Consider the following 14,674-nt stretch of genomic DNA (forward strand, 5'->3'; position numbering starts at 1 on the left):
TGTTTCTCTCTTCCACTCCCAGTCTCCCACCCCCATGGTACCCTTATGGCTTAGAAGTCCCAGAGAGAGGCCACCAGGCAGACTTTGTTCTGCCCTTTGGGCAGCACTGGTTGGCGGGAAGGGGCTTGGAGGTCTCTGCACCAGGACCACAGGGCCAGCGGCAGCAACCTTGTCTTTGAGGTTAGCACCTCGGATCACTTTTCTCCTGCCTCAAGACCTGGGCTTCCTACTCCTAAGCCTGGTCCCAGAAGGTGCTCACTGGGGGAAGGGGGGTGGTGGGAGAGGTGTTTAATCCTCCAGTACCCTAACCTCCCGGGTGTGGTGATGGTGGCGGCAGGAGGAGAGGAAGGGTTCTCCAGGGTTGGCCCTTTGTCAGGAGTGGGTTTCTCAGCACCCCGGTTATGGAATAGATTTGATGAGCAAGGCTCTCCAAAGAGAGGAAACCTCGAGCCCATTGCGCTGGGGCATCCCTGGACACTCCCTCCCTTCTCTTGCGTTCTCTCTCTCTCCTCCGCTCTTCTCCTTCTCCTCTCCCCCACAGGGGCGGGGAGCCCTGGGGAGCTTAGAGTAGGGCGGTAGCCAGGGTCCTGCAATGTCCGCCCAAAGCAGCAGTACCTGCGGCGTGAGCCCCAAACTCCATTCAAGTTTCCCGGGCCGGGCGGTGGCGGAGGGTGGGGGGCCGCGCAGAGAGGATCCGAGCCTTGCTGGCCTTGACCCTCACACGCACGAAGCCATCCCCCGCAAATCTCAGGCAGGGCGGGGCTAGGGGCGGGGCATACATCGTCCCCGCCCCCTCCGTAGCTTGCCACCTCCTCCTCCTCGTCGGCTCCCTGCTTGCAGCCCGGGAACCCGGGCCAAGCAGTAGACAGCCCCTCGCGGGGTGGCAGCAGGAGCAGGCGGCGACTGTGGCGGTGGCAGTGGCAGTGGCACTGGCAGAGGCAGAGCAGGCGGCTGCGGCGCGGGGGCGGCGGCGGCTGCGGCCCAGGCGGGCGGACTGACGGGCGGGCTGAGAGAGGCGCCAGGTAGGCAGGCAGAGAGAGAGGGAAGGGGGCGATCCGGCATCTCGCCTCCGGGAGGAGGAAGACTAGCTAGACGGGGTGGGGCGGGGGAAGATGGGGACCACCCTGCAGAAGGCCAGCAGCCACCGCCGCCGCACCTGAGCCTCTTACCGGTTCCCCCGCCAGGCCCGCCCCCTCTTCATGAGCACAGCCGGGCAACCCAAGCAAGCTGCCACCCCGGCTGCGGTGCAAGCAGACATGGCCCTGACTCTGACCCCAGAGCGCATGAAGATATCAGAGGTGGAGATGGAGTGTTACTACTGTCTGCTGCAAGCAGCGGCCCTCATCGAGTCCATCATTGCAAGTAAGGGAGCTCCTGCCTCCGCCCCCGTGTCCCCTAACACCCCCAAGCTCCCTTTCCCCTTCAGTCCACCGTACTCCTCCATGCAGCAGCGCTCAGTCTTCTGCCTCTCCCCTGCTGTCCGACCAGTCCAGTGGGACTGGCAAAGCAGCCCCCCCCCCCGGTTCCTCGGGCTTAAATGGGTCAGCGCAGCTGGAAGCAAGTCTGGTAACCTCCTGCGGCGCACCCACTTCATTGGTTTCCCCTGTAGTGGCACTACTCATAGAGAGAGAGCACGTGGGCGATACAGCCACCCCCCTCCGCTCAAAGAAGTTACATATTTTCTCGGGGATCCCTGCTCCCCAAATCTAGAGGGCAGGAGAAACACGTGGGTGGGATTGCGAGTCTGGACCAAGCTCCTTGGGCTAGGACCAGGAGTCAGGTGCTGCCGGAGGAGGAGAAAGGGCGTGAGCCCCTCTGCTTGGTACTGACCCTGTAACTTGCCAGCTGGACTGATGATTTGGCAAAAGGTGTGTGTGTGTGTGTGTGTGTGTGTGTAAACTCCCTTGCTAACAGCTCAGTGTAGTTTAGGCATCTGTGTTAGGGACCGCGGGGCTGGCCGTTAGCCAGCAGTGATTCAAGCATCTCACACACACAGTGGACAGGTGCAGCCGGGGCTGGTGCTGCTGAGACACCCCTAGGAGCTCCTGGTACCACTCCCAGGCTCAGGAGAGCTTAGGAGAGATGGAAGGAACTTGAAAGCATCCTGGGGCTACTGGGCTCGAGCACCAAGCATTTATTAAGCGCTTATTGTGCACCAGGCACAGTGCTAAGCAATGAGAATACAAAGAGAGGTGAAAATAGTCTCTTCCCTCAAGGCACTTAGATCCTGGGGGAGGAGACAGCATACAGATTCATTTATCCATACGAGATAAATATAGAGTAGGCAGAAGTTAGCCTTAGAAGGGAAGGCAATAGCGGTTGGAAGAGAGAAGTAAAAGCCTCCTATAGGAGGGGGAACTTGGACTAATTCTTAAAAGAATGCCAGATTCTTGGAGTCACTGGTGAGGAGGGAGAACCTTCTACACGTGGGTACAAAGGCTGGGAGATGGGAGATGGAGTGTGGTGGGTGAGGAACAGGCCAGCGTGGCTGGTCCTTAGACTGAGTGGAGGGGCATCATTTGTCAAAAGCCTGGAAAGGTGGGAAGGATCCAGGTTGGGAAGTACTTTAAATGCCAGTCTGAGGGGTTTGTATTTGATCCTGGAGGTAATAGGCTCATCTTACGCTAGGCACAACTGACTACACTGGCCCAAGGGCACAAGGGTAAGTAAGTTGGCAGAGCTACGATTTCGAGCCAGGTCCTCTGGCTCCAAGTCCAAGTGCGCTGAGTACTGACTCTACCCCTGTGCTGCTTGGGACTCATGCCAAACTCTAGGGCTGAGCTGAGCCTCTTCAGCAAAAGGTCCTGAGGACAGTGAGTTCATGCATAGCCTCTTCTGCAGTGTCAGTCTGCTCTAAAGGAAGAGAAAAGAGAGTTTTGGTATCAAGAGAGGGAACTATAAAACACACACTGGCTGGCACTGGGGCTAAATTGCTAGACTTGAAGTCAGGACGTGCAGAGTTCAAATGTTGGCTCAGACACTTGACATGCCAAATTTAGGAAGTAATCTAAGTGATTCTTCACCTCTCTGAACCTATTTCCTCCATAATGTGTGAAACAGGGATGCTAATTGTACCTACCTCCCAGGATTGCTGTCAGTAAGCATTAATTAAGCACCACATGCCAGACACTGTGCTAAGTGCTGGGCATCCAAAGAAAGGCAAAGATATGGTCATTGGCAATGGTAGTTGGACAACCCTGAATGGAATGAGCTGTCCCCTGCTAGAATCCTTGACTTCCTTCAAAGCTTACCTTCTGGTTCATTCCTATGGAAAGCCTTTCCAGATTCCTCCAGCTGTTAATGTTCTCTCCTTGTCTAACTATGTGTATACTTAACTGTTTATAAGCATATTGATTTAGAGCTGAAAGGGACCTTTGAGCTTATCTAGTTCAACTCTCTTTGACAGCTGCGGAAACTAAAGCCCAAGGGTATGAATTCACTTGGCTGGGGTCACAAACACATAGGAAGTACTTGGCAGGACAGGATACAAACTCAGGTCCTCTGCCTTCAACTGCAGTCCTCTTTCCACTATTCAGTCTCCATGGTAGAATGGAAGCACCTTGAAGTCAGGGGCTGGCTTTTTCTTTTGTCTTGATATCACCAGCACTTAGCACATTGAGTGGTGATGGTGAGGAGTGGGGGGTAAATCTCTAACGTATGATCTCAGAGGTTTTCCCAGAGTGCTGAGGTGAAGTTACTTATATTGGGTCAAATAGCCAATATGTTTCAGAAACATAGCTTGAATCTAGATCTTCCTGACGCTAAAGCTGGCCCCCCATCTGCTACGCTGTGCTCTCTCATCTTGCACATAGTAGATGCTTAATAAATGCTTGCTGGATTCGTTTGTCCCATGGGCATCTTGCTCAGGCCCTGGTCTATGGGGCCAAGTTATTTGGGTTTTTGTTCAAGTCTATTCTTTGGGTATTCCACAAATCCTAAAAAAAAATCTCAAGTGAGTAAGAGGGAGAAGGCTGCAGGGTTAATGGCTGCTCATTTATTAGAGATGGTTCCACTGGGTAGCATAGGTCAACATTTCTCCGTTTCAGAAGGAGCACATAGGCCACAGTCCGTCTTCCCCTTTATACCAGGTCACGTGATGGCCCTTCACCTTTTACTGCTACAAACCCCACTTTAAGCTAAAGTAGGGAAATGTCTGTACCCTTTCCTCTATCAAAAAAAAAAAAGGTTCATCTGATGAACCCTTAGAAAGAAAATGAAAACAAGTTCAAGCTTACTGTTTTTATACCTGAAAGCACCCTGGCTAGACAGGACTCTTTGCGATTGGTGTTAAGTGACTTGCCCAGAGTCATGCAACTAGTGAATGTTATGTGTCTGAGGTCAGATTTGAACTCAGGTCCTCCTGATTCCAGGGCCAGTGCTCTATCCACTGTGCCACCTAGAGGCCCAAGACAGAACTTTTTTTCTTGGCCTGGAAGCATTCACCTATCCTAACTGTGAATCAATACCCTTCTCTGCTTTGCAGACTTGTGACGTTAGGGGCTGTAGTCTCTGTGTTGTTTGAACACAGAATTAATGGAGGAGTTTTCGATGCTGAACTGTCCTCAACATTAAAACAAAACTGCAGTCCACAGTAGGCTTAGAATTGCCCCCTTTCTGTGCTACCAAATCAGAGTGATCAGTGATGCTATTTCTCTTTGCTCGTTATCTCAGAAATCAAAGGATTTAGAGCTGAAATCAAGGGTTCTTAACCTGGGGTCCACAGATCCCCAGGGGTCTGTGGATAGATTTCAGGGGATTCCCAGCTTGGATGGGAAAAATTGCATCTTTATTTTCACTAATCTGAAACTCAAATTTAGCATTTCCTCTAATTTTTTAAGAACTTTATTCTGAGAAATAGTCTATAGGCTTCATCAGATCCCCAAAGGGTGGATTATGACACAAAATATTAAGAACTCTTGGCTTAAAAAACCCTTGGGGACCACCCAATCACCCTTATTTTATAGAGGAGAAAACTGAGGCCCAGAGAAGGGAAGGGACTTGATAAAATAATTATTGATTTTTCTACCGAACTTTATTTTGCATGCATAATTTCTTTTGCTTCTCCACAAAACCCCTGTGAGGTAGATGCTATTAGTGTCCCCATTTTGCAAATGGAGAAATTGAGGGTGAAAGAGGTTACTTATAAGCATCTCGGGGATTTGAACGCAAATATTTTGACTCTAAGACATCACACTCATTTGGTAACAGTTTCTTCTACATATGCTAACCCCAAACTGCTATAAAGCCCTTCTAGGGGGTGGGATTTTCAGGCCCTTCCTAGACTTAGAGAAAGTAGAAGAGATTATTATGAGCAGAGGTAACATACAGGAACAAAGTGCAATAGTCTTCATCTGGACTGCTTAGAAACGAGAAGCCAAATGCTTCGTTTAGAATTTGTATTTGCAGGTGAGGACTCTGAAATGTGTACAGTATGTGAGTAATCTTTCTAAAAGATGGGGATTAGTGGAGATGGAGGTCGTAAATATGAAGATAAAAGTTTTGCTTACTTTTTCAGTTTTACCTATCTTGTCTCTTTTTGTATCCCATTTGGTTCAGGGAATGTTTCAGGGCTTGCCCCCCATGTCTACCCCAAATGAACTCTCCTTTGTATAATATAATGGCCATGCCTACCAGGGTATGCAACATGTTGTTCTTGTCATCCCTTGTCTCTGCCAAGAGGTAGCAAATCTGGCTCATGGTATATTCTTTTTGACTGTTCTTCATTTTCTTGTCATTCAGAATTAATTCACTTTGTTTTAAAGTGATTGTTTCACTGATATTGTTGTGGTTGTTTATACGCTCTTCTAAGTTCCCCTTATTTGACTCCATGTCCCATGTTTTCCTAAATTCCTCATATTTATCTATTCTTATCAGGTAATAATATTTGATTGTGTTCATAGCCCACCATTTGTTTAGCAGGCCACTACTTTGGCTTCCAGTGACCATAATAAGTCTGGCCATTTCATTGTAGGAGGATAACTCAGATTGGTTATTGTCACATGCATTTGAAAATTATGGATTCTATTCCATGAGGTCTTTAGAACTGGCATTGCTGCGTTTTAGGTTGTGATTATTGATGACAACAGTCGTGCTATTGTTTCCATTGGTAAGCTAGGCATATTTCCTGTTATATGTGAAAGGATAACAAAGCCTTCTAGAGACTAGTGTTTAATGAATGAAATCTCTGGCATCAAGTGTGTAAGGGTATGTCAAAGTCATTCCCTAAGTTATAAATGGTATTGAGTAGGCAAAAACCTGTTGAACTTGAAATGAGAAAGACCTGATTTTGAATCCCATATCTAATACTGTCTTTGTCTCCATGGGCAAGTAACTTTACCCTTCTGAACCTCATTTGCACATCTATAAAATGGGAATATTGAGAAACAGTAAGATTCAGAGTACAGAGAGCTAACCTTGGAATCAGGATTTGAATTCCAATTCATATGCTTTCTATCGAGAAGTCATTTGACCACTTGTAACCTCAGTTGCATCTGCATCACTTTTGTTGCATCACTTTGTGTGACTCTTCCCACGCTTCTCTGAATTCTTTATTTCTGCAATAGCTACCATACAATACAGGACTGTATTAAAGTTCAAAGTAGTTAATGTCAGTCAAGTGCTTTGTGTATTTAAAGGGTTAAGAGTCAACAAATATAACTTTTGGGAGTAACAAACACCTACAGACAAAGTAGATACCCATCCCCCTCTGGTTAAGTTATTTAACTCCTAAATCTTTAAATATGCAAAGCACTTGAGTAAACAAGTGATGGTCCATGATTTAAAGTACTGTTAGAAGTAATAAATACCAACAATTCAGAGAAATTTGGAAAGACTTAATGCACTGATAAAGAGTGAAGTAAGTAGAACCAAGAAAATAATATACTCATCAATTACAACAGTGTAAATGACAACCAAACCAAACTAATTATCAAGATCGAGCTGGACCATGGAGAAGAGAGGAGCAAATTTGCCTCTCTCCCTCCAATTTTCCAAGATGGTAGTGGGACAGAGGCTACTTAAGAGAATATTACATATACAGTCAGACTGGGTTGGTGTGTCAATGAGTTGTGGAACTGTTTTTCACCTTTTTTTTAATTCTTGTTACAAGAGATGTCTCACTGGGTAGGGGAGGGGGAAGAGATATATTTGGAATTGAAGGTGACATAAAAATAAAAGATATTTTTAAAAGTTATTTTTTTAAAGAGTTAATGCTCATAGAGTACTTTGTAAATCAGGAATTACTATCTAAAAGGGCTTATAGCCCTTGGAGGTCATCTTGTTCAACCCTCTTATTTTGTAAATGAGAAAAAGATTAGGCCCAGAGAGAGAAAGTCATTTGCCCACAGTCATGCAGAGCCAGAATTTGAACCCATGTACTCTGACCCCAAATCTCTCTCTGCTCTATCACAAATCAATAGAACTGGAAGGAACCTTAGGAGTCATGGGAAAAGTAGCTTTCTAACCCCTTTATTTTGCAGAGTGAGGAAACTGTGGCCCATGTTTACCCAGATCTTGAGTGTCAGAGCTGAAACCAGTTCCCATGTAGCTGGCTTCATAAGCCAGGGTGATTTCCACTCCAGCAGCTAATCTGTTGGACAGCCATTTTCCTGGAATTTCTCCCCTTTTGAATACATTTAGTAATCACTTATTCCTCTAATTAGAGAAATAGATGACAGAAAGTGGCCATGTGCTTATGATAAAATATCTTCTGAACTAGCCTTTGGAGATTGGACTTAAGTAAAGGTTTCTCTCTACCCTAAGATACATGTCTATTTCTTTACCTGAAGGTAAAGGAGAGGAAATTAGAAATGTTCTGCTTTCCTGACAGTCAGACAAATATAAACTCTGTTGACAAAAGGTGATCTCAGATAAGAATCTCCCCCAGACTTCAAAAGGGAGACTGCTAATAATTTGCAACAGGTTATAAAATCTAGCTGATAGTAGAAAATCACTGTAACAATATTCAGTGTTAGCTTTAATATGATATGATTAGGACTCTGGAACACTGTGTTTTTCTGGCATCACCAGGAGATGGATTGTAGCAATTTCAAGACTTGGGCTGAAAACCTGCCTCAGATGCTAACTAGCTGTGCAAGCTTAGACATATCACTTCAGCTTTCTTGTCTGTAAGATGGGCATACTCATAGCACTTCCTTCACCCAGGGAGGAACAAATGATGTGATAAACAGAAAGTGCTTTCAAACTTCCAAGCATTATAAAAATGCAAGCTATTTTTGTTTTTATTAACTAAATTTTTCAGTATGCCCTTTAAATGCCATTTAAAAAAAAAAATTTAAACCATTTTAGATGGTCATCTTTTGAAAATAAACTGCACATTTCTCTACCTTCTGCCACAGAATATGTTGAAAGCCATTCAGTCTTTGTATCGATGCTCACAGGAGCTCCTGGAGTACACTAGGCTATCCAATTCAATAAATATTACTTGATAGTCCAATTTTTTTAAAAAAAAATTTACATTAAATATTTAATTTTTAGTTTTCAACATTCACTTCCACAAGATTTTTAGTTCCCAATTTTCTCCCCATCTCATCCCTCCCCCCACCCCAAGATTGCATGCATTCTGTATAGCCCTTCCCCTAATCTGCCCTCCCTTCTATCTCACCCCCCCCTCTCTTATCCCCTTCCCCTTCTATTTTCCTGTGTGGCAGGATAGATTTCTATACCCTATTGCCTATATATCTTATTTCCCATTTGCATGTGAAAACAATTTTTTTAATATGTGTTTTTAAAACTTTAGGTTCCAATAAATATTACTTGGTTAACATAAGTATGACAGTGACTTCTATGCACAGGGCATTGGGGCACAAAGAGAATGAGGGACACAATTCTTGTCCTTAGGAAATTACTCTTTTATTGGTGGGGATGAGAGGGCTGTGCCAGGACACAGATAAGTGTATAAGACAAGGGGCAAAAGAGATAGCAAGTGTGGGAGGGACATTGGAGGAGGGAGAGAAGACTTTCTGCTGTGTGATCCGGGAGGCCTTGTCAGATGAGGTGGCATCTGATTAAGGCCTTGAGAAAAGGACAGCAGATGGGGGAAGGGGAATGTCCCAAGCACGTGGGATGTTGAATTCAGAGAACAATCAGTAGGTCCATTTCCCTAGAGTGGAGAGTGCATTTAGGAGAGTCATATGAATTAAGGCTGAACACTTGGTGTCAGCTTATTTGTGGAGATCCTTCAGTTCCAGGCTAAGGGCATTTTATTTCCTCCTGTGGGTAGCAGGGGACCATTGAGGAATTTCAAGAGAGAGAGTGACTTGTGCATCAGGAAGATTATTTTGTGGACACTGACCTAGAGAGGAGGGAGACAAGAGGCAAGGAGATCAATTAAGGCGCTATTTTACTAGCCTAGGCAAGAGGCGGGGAGACCCTGACCCACAGCAGGGAACATATGTGAGTGGGGGTCTGGAGTTAGGATCAATGGAGGTTGGGGCCTATTTGAATGCCAAGGGGTGTGGGAGAAAGAAGAGAAAATATTTCTCTGAGCTTCCAAGTCTGGGCTGGCCAGAGGATGGTGGTGCCATAAACCAAAATAGGAGGATTGGGGGGGAAGGAGCAGATAGTGTGATTTGCACATGATTTTCACATTTGGATGAGTTGAGTGGTAGGTGCTGGTGGGATAGATGGTGTGCCACTGTCCAGCAGGCATTTGGAGATGTGGGGCTGAAGTTCAGGGGACTAATTGGGTATCCATCTATAGACCTGGAAGGCTTTCACATTGGGACGATAGCAGAATGCAGGATGGTAGATGAAATCCCCCAAAGGAGAGAATGTAGAGGTTCTTAAAAAAAAAAGGTTCTTAACTTTTTTTATGTCCTGGACCCCTCTGGCAGTCTGGTGAAGTCTATGGACCTCTTTCCAGATGAGGGTTTTTGAATTCATAAAATACAGTACATAGGATTGCAATGAAAACTAGTAATAGTGAAATATAGTTATCAAAATATTTAAAAAAATTCACTGACTCCAGAATAAGAACCTTCGGTATAGAGGAAGACACCTTTGGTTAGTGGGCATAAACTGGATGAAGATCTAGCAAAAGAAACTGAAAAGGAACAGTCAGGTAGGTATGAAGAGAAAGCAGTATTGTGGAAGTCCAACTGAGGTGTTAACAGTATCGTCCAATGTTAGAGATGGCCAGAAATCCAGAGAGGATCTACTCTAATCCCTTCAGTTTTTAGATGAGTGAACTGAGGCCCAGATTGGGGAGGTGACTGCCTAAAACCTACAGTTTGTTCATTCAGAGCCAGGATGCAAACCCTACCTGCAAATCCAGACTCCACTGCCCAAGCATTTATCCTGTGCTTTTAGGCCCGGAAGTATGACAACAATACAAATGTTTTATTGTTCAAGGGGTCTCTGATCTCATGGATATGGGTATTTCATCCAGTAATGCCGGTTTCAGTCCATCTCTTACTGCCCATAACATGGTTTATTTCCTTGAAAAATCTGCATGGCTTTTTTACCAGATCCAAGAACAAGCTCTCTTTCCTAGTATAGCTTAATCTAATTACCAATTTTAGCTATTGAAAAATCAGGCAGAACTCTTTGTCATTCCTGTAAATGCTTCATAGCTCTAATAGGCATGGCTCTCAATTCTTAGAAATTACCCCAAGGTACTTTTTTTTTTTTGCACTTAGTAGCATTTTATTTTTTCCAATTACATGTAAACATAGTTTTCAACATTCATTTTTGTAGGATTTTGAGTTCCAAGTTTTTCTTCCTCCCTCCCTCCCTCCCCTCTCCCCTCCCCAAGACAGCAGCAATCTGATATAGACTGTACATGTACAATAATGTTAAACATATTTCCACATTAGTCATATTGTGAAAGAAGAATCAGAACAAAAGGGAAAAACCATGAAAAACAAAAAAAAAGGACAAAATAATTTTCTTCGACCTGCATTCAGACTCCATAATTTTTTCTCTGGATGTGGATAGCATTTTCCATCATGAGTCTTTTGGAATTATCTAAGATCATTGCATTGCTGAGAAGAGCTAAGTCTATCAAAGTTGGTCATCGCATAATGTGGCTGTTACTGTGCATAATGTTCTCTGATTCTGTTCACTTCACTCAGCACCAGTTCATGCAAATCTTTCCAGGTTTTTCTGAAATCCACCTGCTCATCATTTCTTATAGCACAATAAGTATTCCACTACATTCACATACCACAACTTGGTCACCCAATTGATGGGCATGCCCTCAATTTCCAATTCTTTGCCACCATGAAAAGAGCTGCTATAAATATTTCTGTACATGTGGGTCCTTTTCCCTTTTTTATGATTTTTTTGGGATACAGACCTAGTAGTGGTATTGCTGGATCAAAGGGTACCTACCCCAAGGTACTTTGAACTTATTTTACAAATAAATGTTCTTGTTCCCACATGTGTCTTTTCAAGAAGGTCCCTAGGATTTCTCTCTTACTAACCAAGTCATAGAAGTCCTCCCCAATGGAGAAACTGAAGAAAAACTTCAGATAGGAAGTGCTTCATAGTGGAGAGAGTACTGCATTTGGAGTCAGGAGCGATCTGGGTTTGAATTCCACCTTTGACAATGACTAGCTTTGTGACCATGGACAAGTCATTTCCCCTCTCTCAGCTTCAGTTTCCTCTTCTGTAATATCTTTTAAAAAACTTTTATTAATTTATTTTGATTTATCAACAATCACTTCCATATGCTTTTGAGTTTAAAATTTTTCTCCCCCTACCTCCCCACCACCCTCCCCAAGACAGCGCACAGTCTGATACAGGCTATACATTTACATTCCTATTAAACATGTTTTCACATTAGTGAAGTTGTAAATAAAAATTAAAACCAATAGGAGGAACCATCAGAAAGAGGAAACAAAACTAAACAGAAGAGAAAAAAAAAGATAGTGATTCAACTTTCACAGTTATTGATTACTATCTGTGTCTTTTTCTCCATCCTTTTTCCCCCTGTTTATGCTTTTCTTTCTCCTCTCTCCCTTCCCCCCCTCACCAGTACTTTGCTTTTGACCACTGCCTGCTTCAGTCTCTCCTCCATTCTATTATCCCCCTCCCCTCTTCCCCTTTGCCCCCACCACTTCTTCCCTCCTTTCCATTCCCCCTCCCTTTTCTTTCCCTTTTCCCCTCCTACTGCCCACAGGGCAAGTTAGATTTCCATACCTAACTGATTATGTTATTCCTTTCTTGAGCCAAATCTGATGATAGCAGGGTTCAAACAATGCTCACCCCCCCTCTCTTCTTTCCTTCTGCTATAATAGGATTTTCTGTCTTTTCCTGTAATGTACTTTACCCTTGTTTGCCTCCTCCTTTCTCAGTACATTTTCTAAGATCAGACTAATCCACTTACTTGGATCCATTTAACCTACTTGATTAGATTTTTTTTTATCATTACATCAAAGTCAACTAATATCCACCCCTTTATGTATACTCCTTTAACATGGTGTAATAAATACAGTTCTCAAGAGTTGCAAGTGTCATCTTCCCTTGGATGTAAACAGTCCCTTATTAACAACATTTGTATCTTTCTGTCCCATTTACCTTTTTATGTCTTTCTTGAATCTTGTACTTGAAGATCAAATTTTTTGTTGAGCTCTGGTCTTTTTATGAGGAAGGTTTGGAAGTCCCCTATTTCATTGAATATCCATCTCCTCCCTTGAAAAATCATGCTCATTTTTGCAGGGTAGTTGATCCTTGGCTGCAATCCAAGCTCCTTTGCCTTACAGAATATCATGTTCCATGCCCTGCAGTCTTTTAATGTAGAAGCTGCAAGGTCCTGTGTAATCCTGACTGTGGTTCCATGATATTTAAATTGTTTCTTTCTGGCTGCTTGCAGCACCTTCTCTTTCATCTGGTAATTTTGGAATTTTGCTATTATATTCCTTGGTGTTGTCAATTTGGGATCTCTTTCAGGTGGTGAGCGTGTATTCTTTCTATGGTTATCTTTCTTCTGGTTCTAGGACTTCAGGCAGTTTTCCTTTATGATTTCCTGAAAGATACTGTGCAGGCTCTTTTTTTCATCATGATTTTTAAATTGTCTCTCCTGGATTGATTTTCCAGGTCAGTTGTTTTACTGATGAGGTATTTTATGTTTTCATCCATTTTTTCTTTTTTTTCTTTTGTTTCTGTTTGACTGATTTTTGCTCTCTTGTAGTCATTAGTTTCCATTTGTCCAATTCTAGTTTTTAACAGATTGTTTTCTTCTGTTAGTTTTTGTACTTCCTTCTCAATTGGCCAATTATTTTTAAGGGATTTGTTTTCTTCAGTGTACTTTTTTCCAGTTTGCCAATTGTGTTTTTTAGGGACTTTTTTCTTCAGTGTACTTTTTTTCCAATTGGCCAATTGTTTTTTAAGGACTCTTCTACCTCTCTCATTAGACTTTTAAAATCCTTCTTGAGCTCTTCTAAGAAGGCCTTTTGAGCTTCAGACCAGTTCATAGTCCCTTTTGATGTTGCAGATGTGGGTTTGTTGACAATGTTGTCCTCTTCAGAATTTCTGTCTTGATCTTCACTCTTCTCATAATATGAATCTATGGTATGTTTCTTTATTCCCTAGCCTTTAAAGGGATTGAGCTCTTCTGCTGGGGAACAGAGGGCACTGACCCAAGCTTCTTGTGTTGGGAGCCTAGGTCTTGGTCACTGGTTTTGTGTGCTGGGGCCTCTTATGTTGGCAATTGGAGGCTGTAGGGTTTTGGCAGCTTCCTGTGGAATCAGCAAGGCTGGAACTTTCAGGCAATTCAAGGTTGCCTGCTTTTCCTTTCCTTTAGCTTCTTCAGCTCCTTTTAGATGGGTGCTGCAGGGTGTTTATCTGTCTGTGGCCCCTTGCAGTGCTGCCTCCCTCGTTTCTGCTAATGCACTGGGAGATTCCTTTGTGGTAGAGTGCCGAGGCACCTGGTGGTTTTCTGAGCTGGTTTCCACCGGTTCTCCCTGCCCTCACTGAGGCACTTGGAGGTCCAGGTGTTGGTGTTTGCCTGCTCTACCACCTGGGCTTCAGGATCTCCTCCTGGTTGACAGTTGGAGGCTGTTGGGTTCTGACAGCTTACCTGGTGTTGGGTTGGAATCAGCAAGGCTGGGACTTTAGGAAGACCCTAGGTTGTTTTCTTCAGCTTCTTTCAGATGAATGCTGCAGGGTGCTTATCCATCTGGGGCCCTTTGTAGTACTGCTTCCCTTATTTTTGCTGAGGCACTGGGAGACCTGTTTGCTGGGCTGCTGCACTGCTGCTCCCCATCTTTCTTCTAGTTTAGCTGTTTCAGGGTTTTTTTTCCTAGGGTGATGTTTTCTGGGTTCTCAGAGGTTGATAGGGGAGGGTGAGAGTGACTACCTTTTTACTCCGCCATCTTGGCTAATGGAAGCGGAAGTCTGCTTCTTCTGTAATATCAAGATTCCCAGTCCTATATCTACTTTGTAGAGTTTTGCTTGAGGTTCTTTGAACCTCAGTTTTCCCATCTATAAAATGGGGACAGGAATACCTGGTATACCTACCTCACAGAGTTGTGAGGCTCTCAGTCTCTTAATATATAAAATGGCAATACCACCAAATGTCAGGTGAAGATCAAATAAGATCATATTTGCATTGCACTTTACAAACTTAAAAGTGTTATATTATGGTCAGTTATTATAAGGCAAGATGCCTGCTCTCCTTATAAACTGCTAGAGGTTCTGATAAGCCCTTTCT

General features: G+C 43.9%; 1 protein-coding gene across 1 annotated transcript in view; it reads left to right on the forward strand.

The window, feature by feature from the left end:
- The first annotated feature begins 826 nt into the window (after positions 1 to 826).
- MCF2 (MCF.2 cell line derived transforming sequence) overlaps positions 827 to 14,674 on the forward strand; it is a 147,673-nt gene continuing 133,825 nt past the window's right edge. The window contains 2 exon segments of the mRNA XM_020971780.2: positions 827 to 1,022; positions 1,185 to 1,362. Of these exon segments, the coding sequence (XP_020827439.1) occupies positions 1,200 to 1,362 (163 nt within the window). The 5' untranslated portion in view covers positions 827 to 1,022; positions 1,185 to 1,199.

The sequence above is a fragment of the Phascolarctos cinereus genome, unplaced genomic scaffold (genome assembly GCF_003287225.1).
Source record: "Phascolarctos cinereus isolate Bilbo 61053 unplaced genomic scaffold, phaCin_HiC Scaffold_8;HRSCAF=390, whole genome shotgun sequence".
Lineage (NCBI taxonomy): Eukaryota > Metazoa > Chordata > Mammalia > Diprotodontia > Phascolarctidae > Phascolarctos > Phascolarctos cinereus.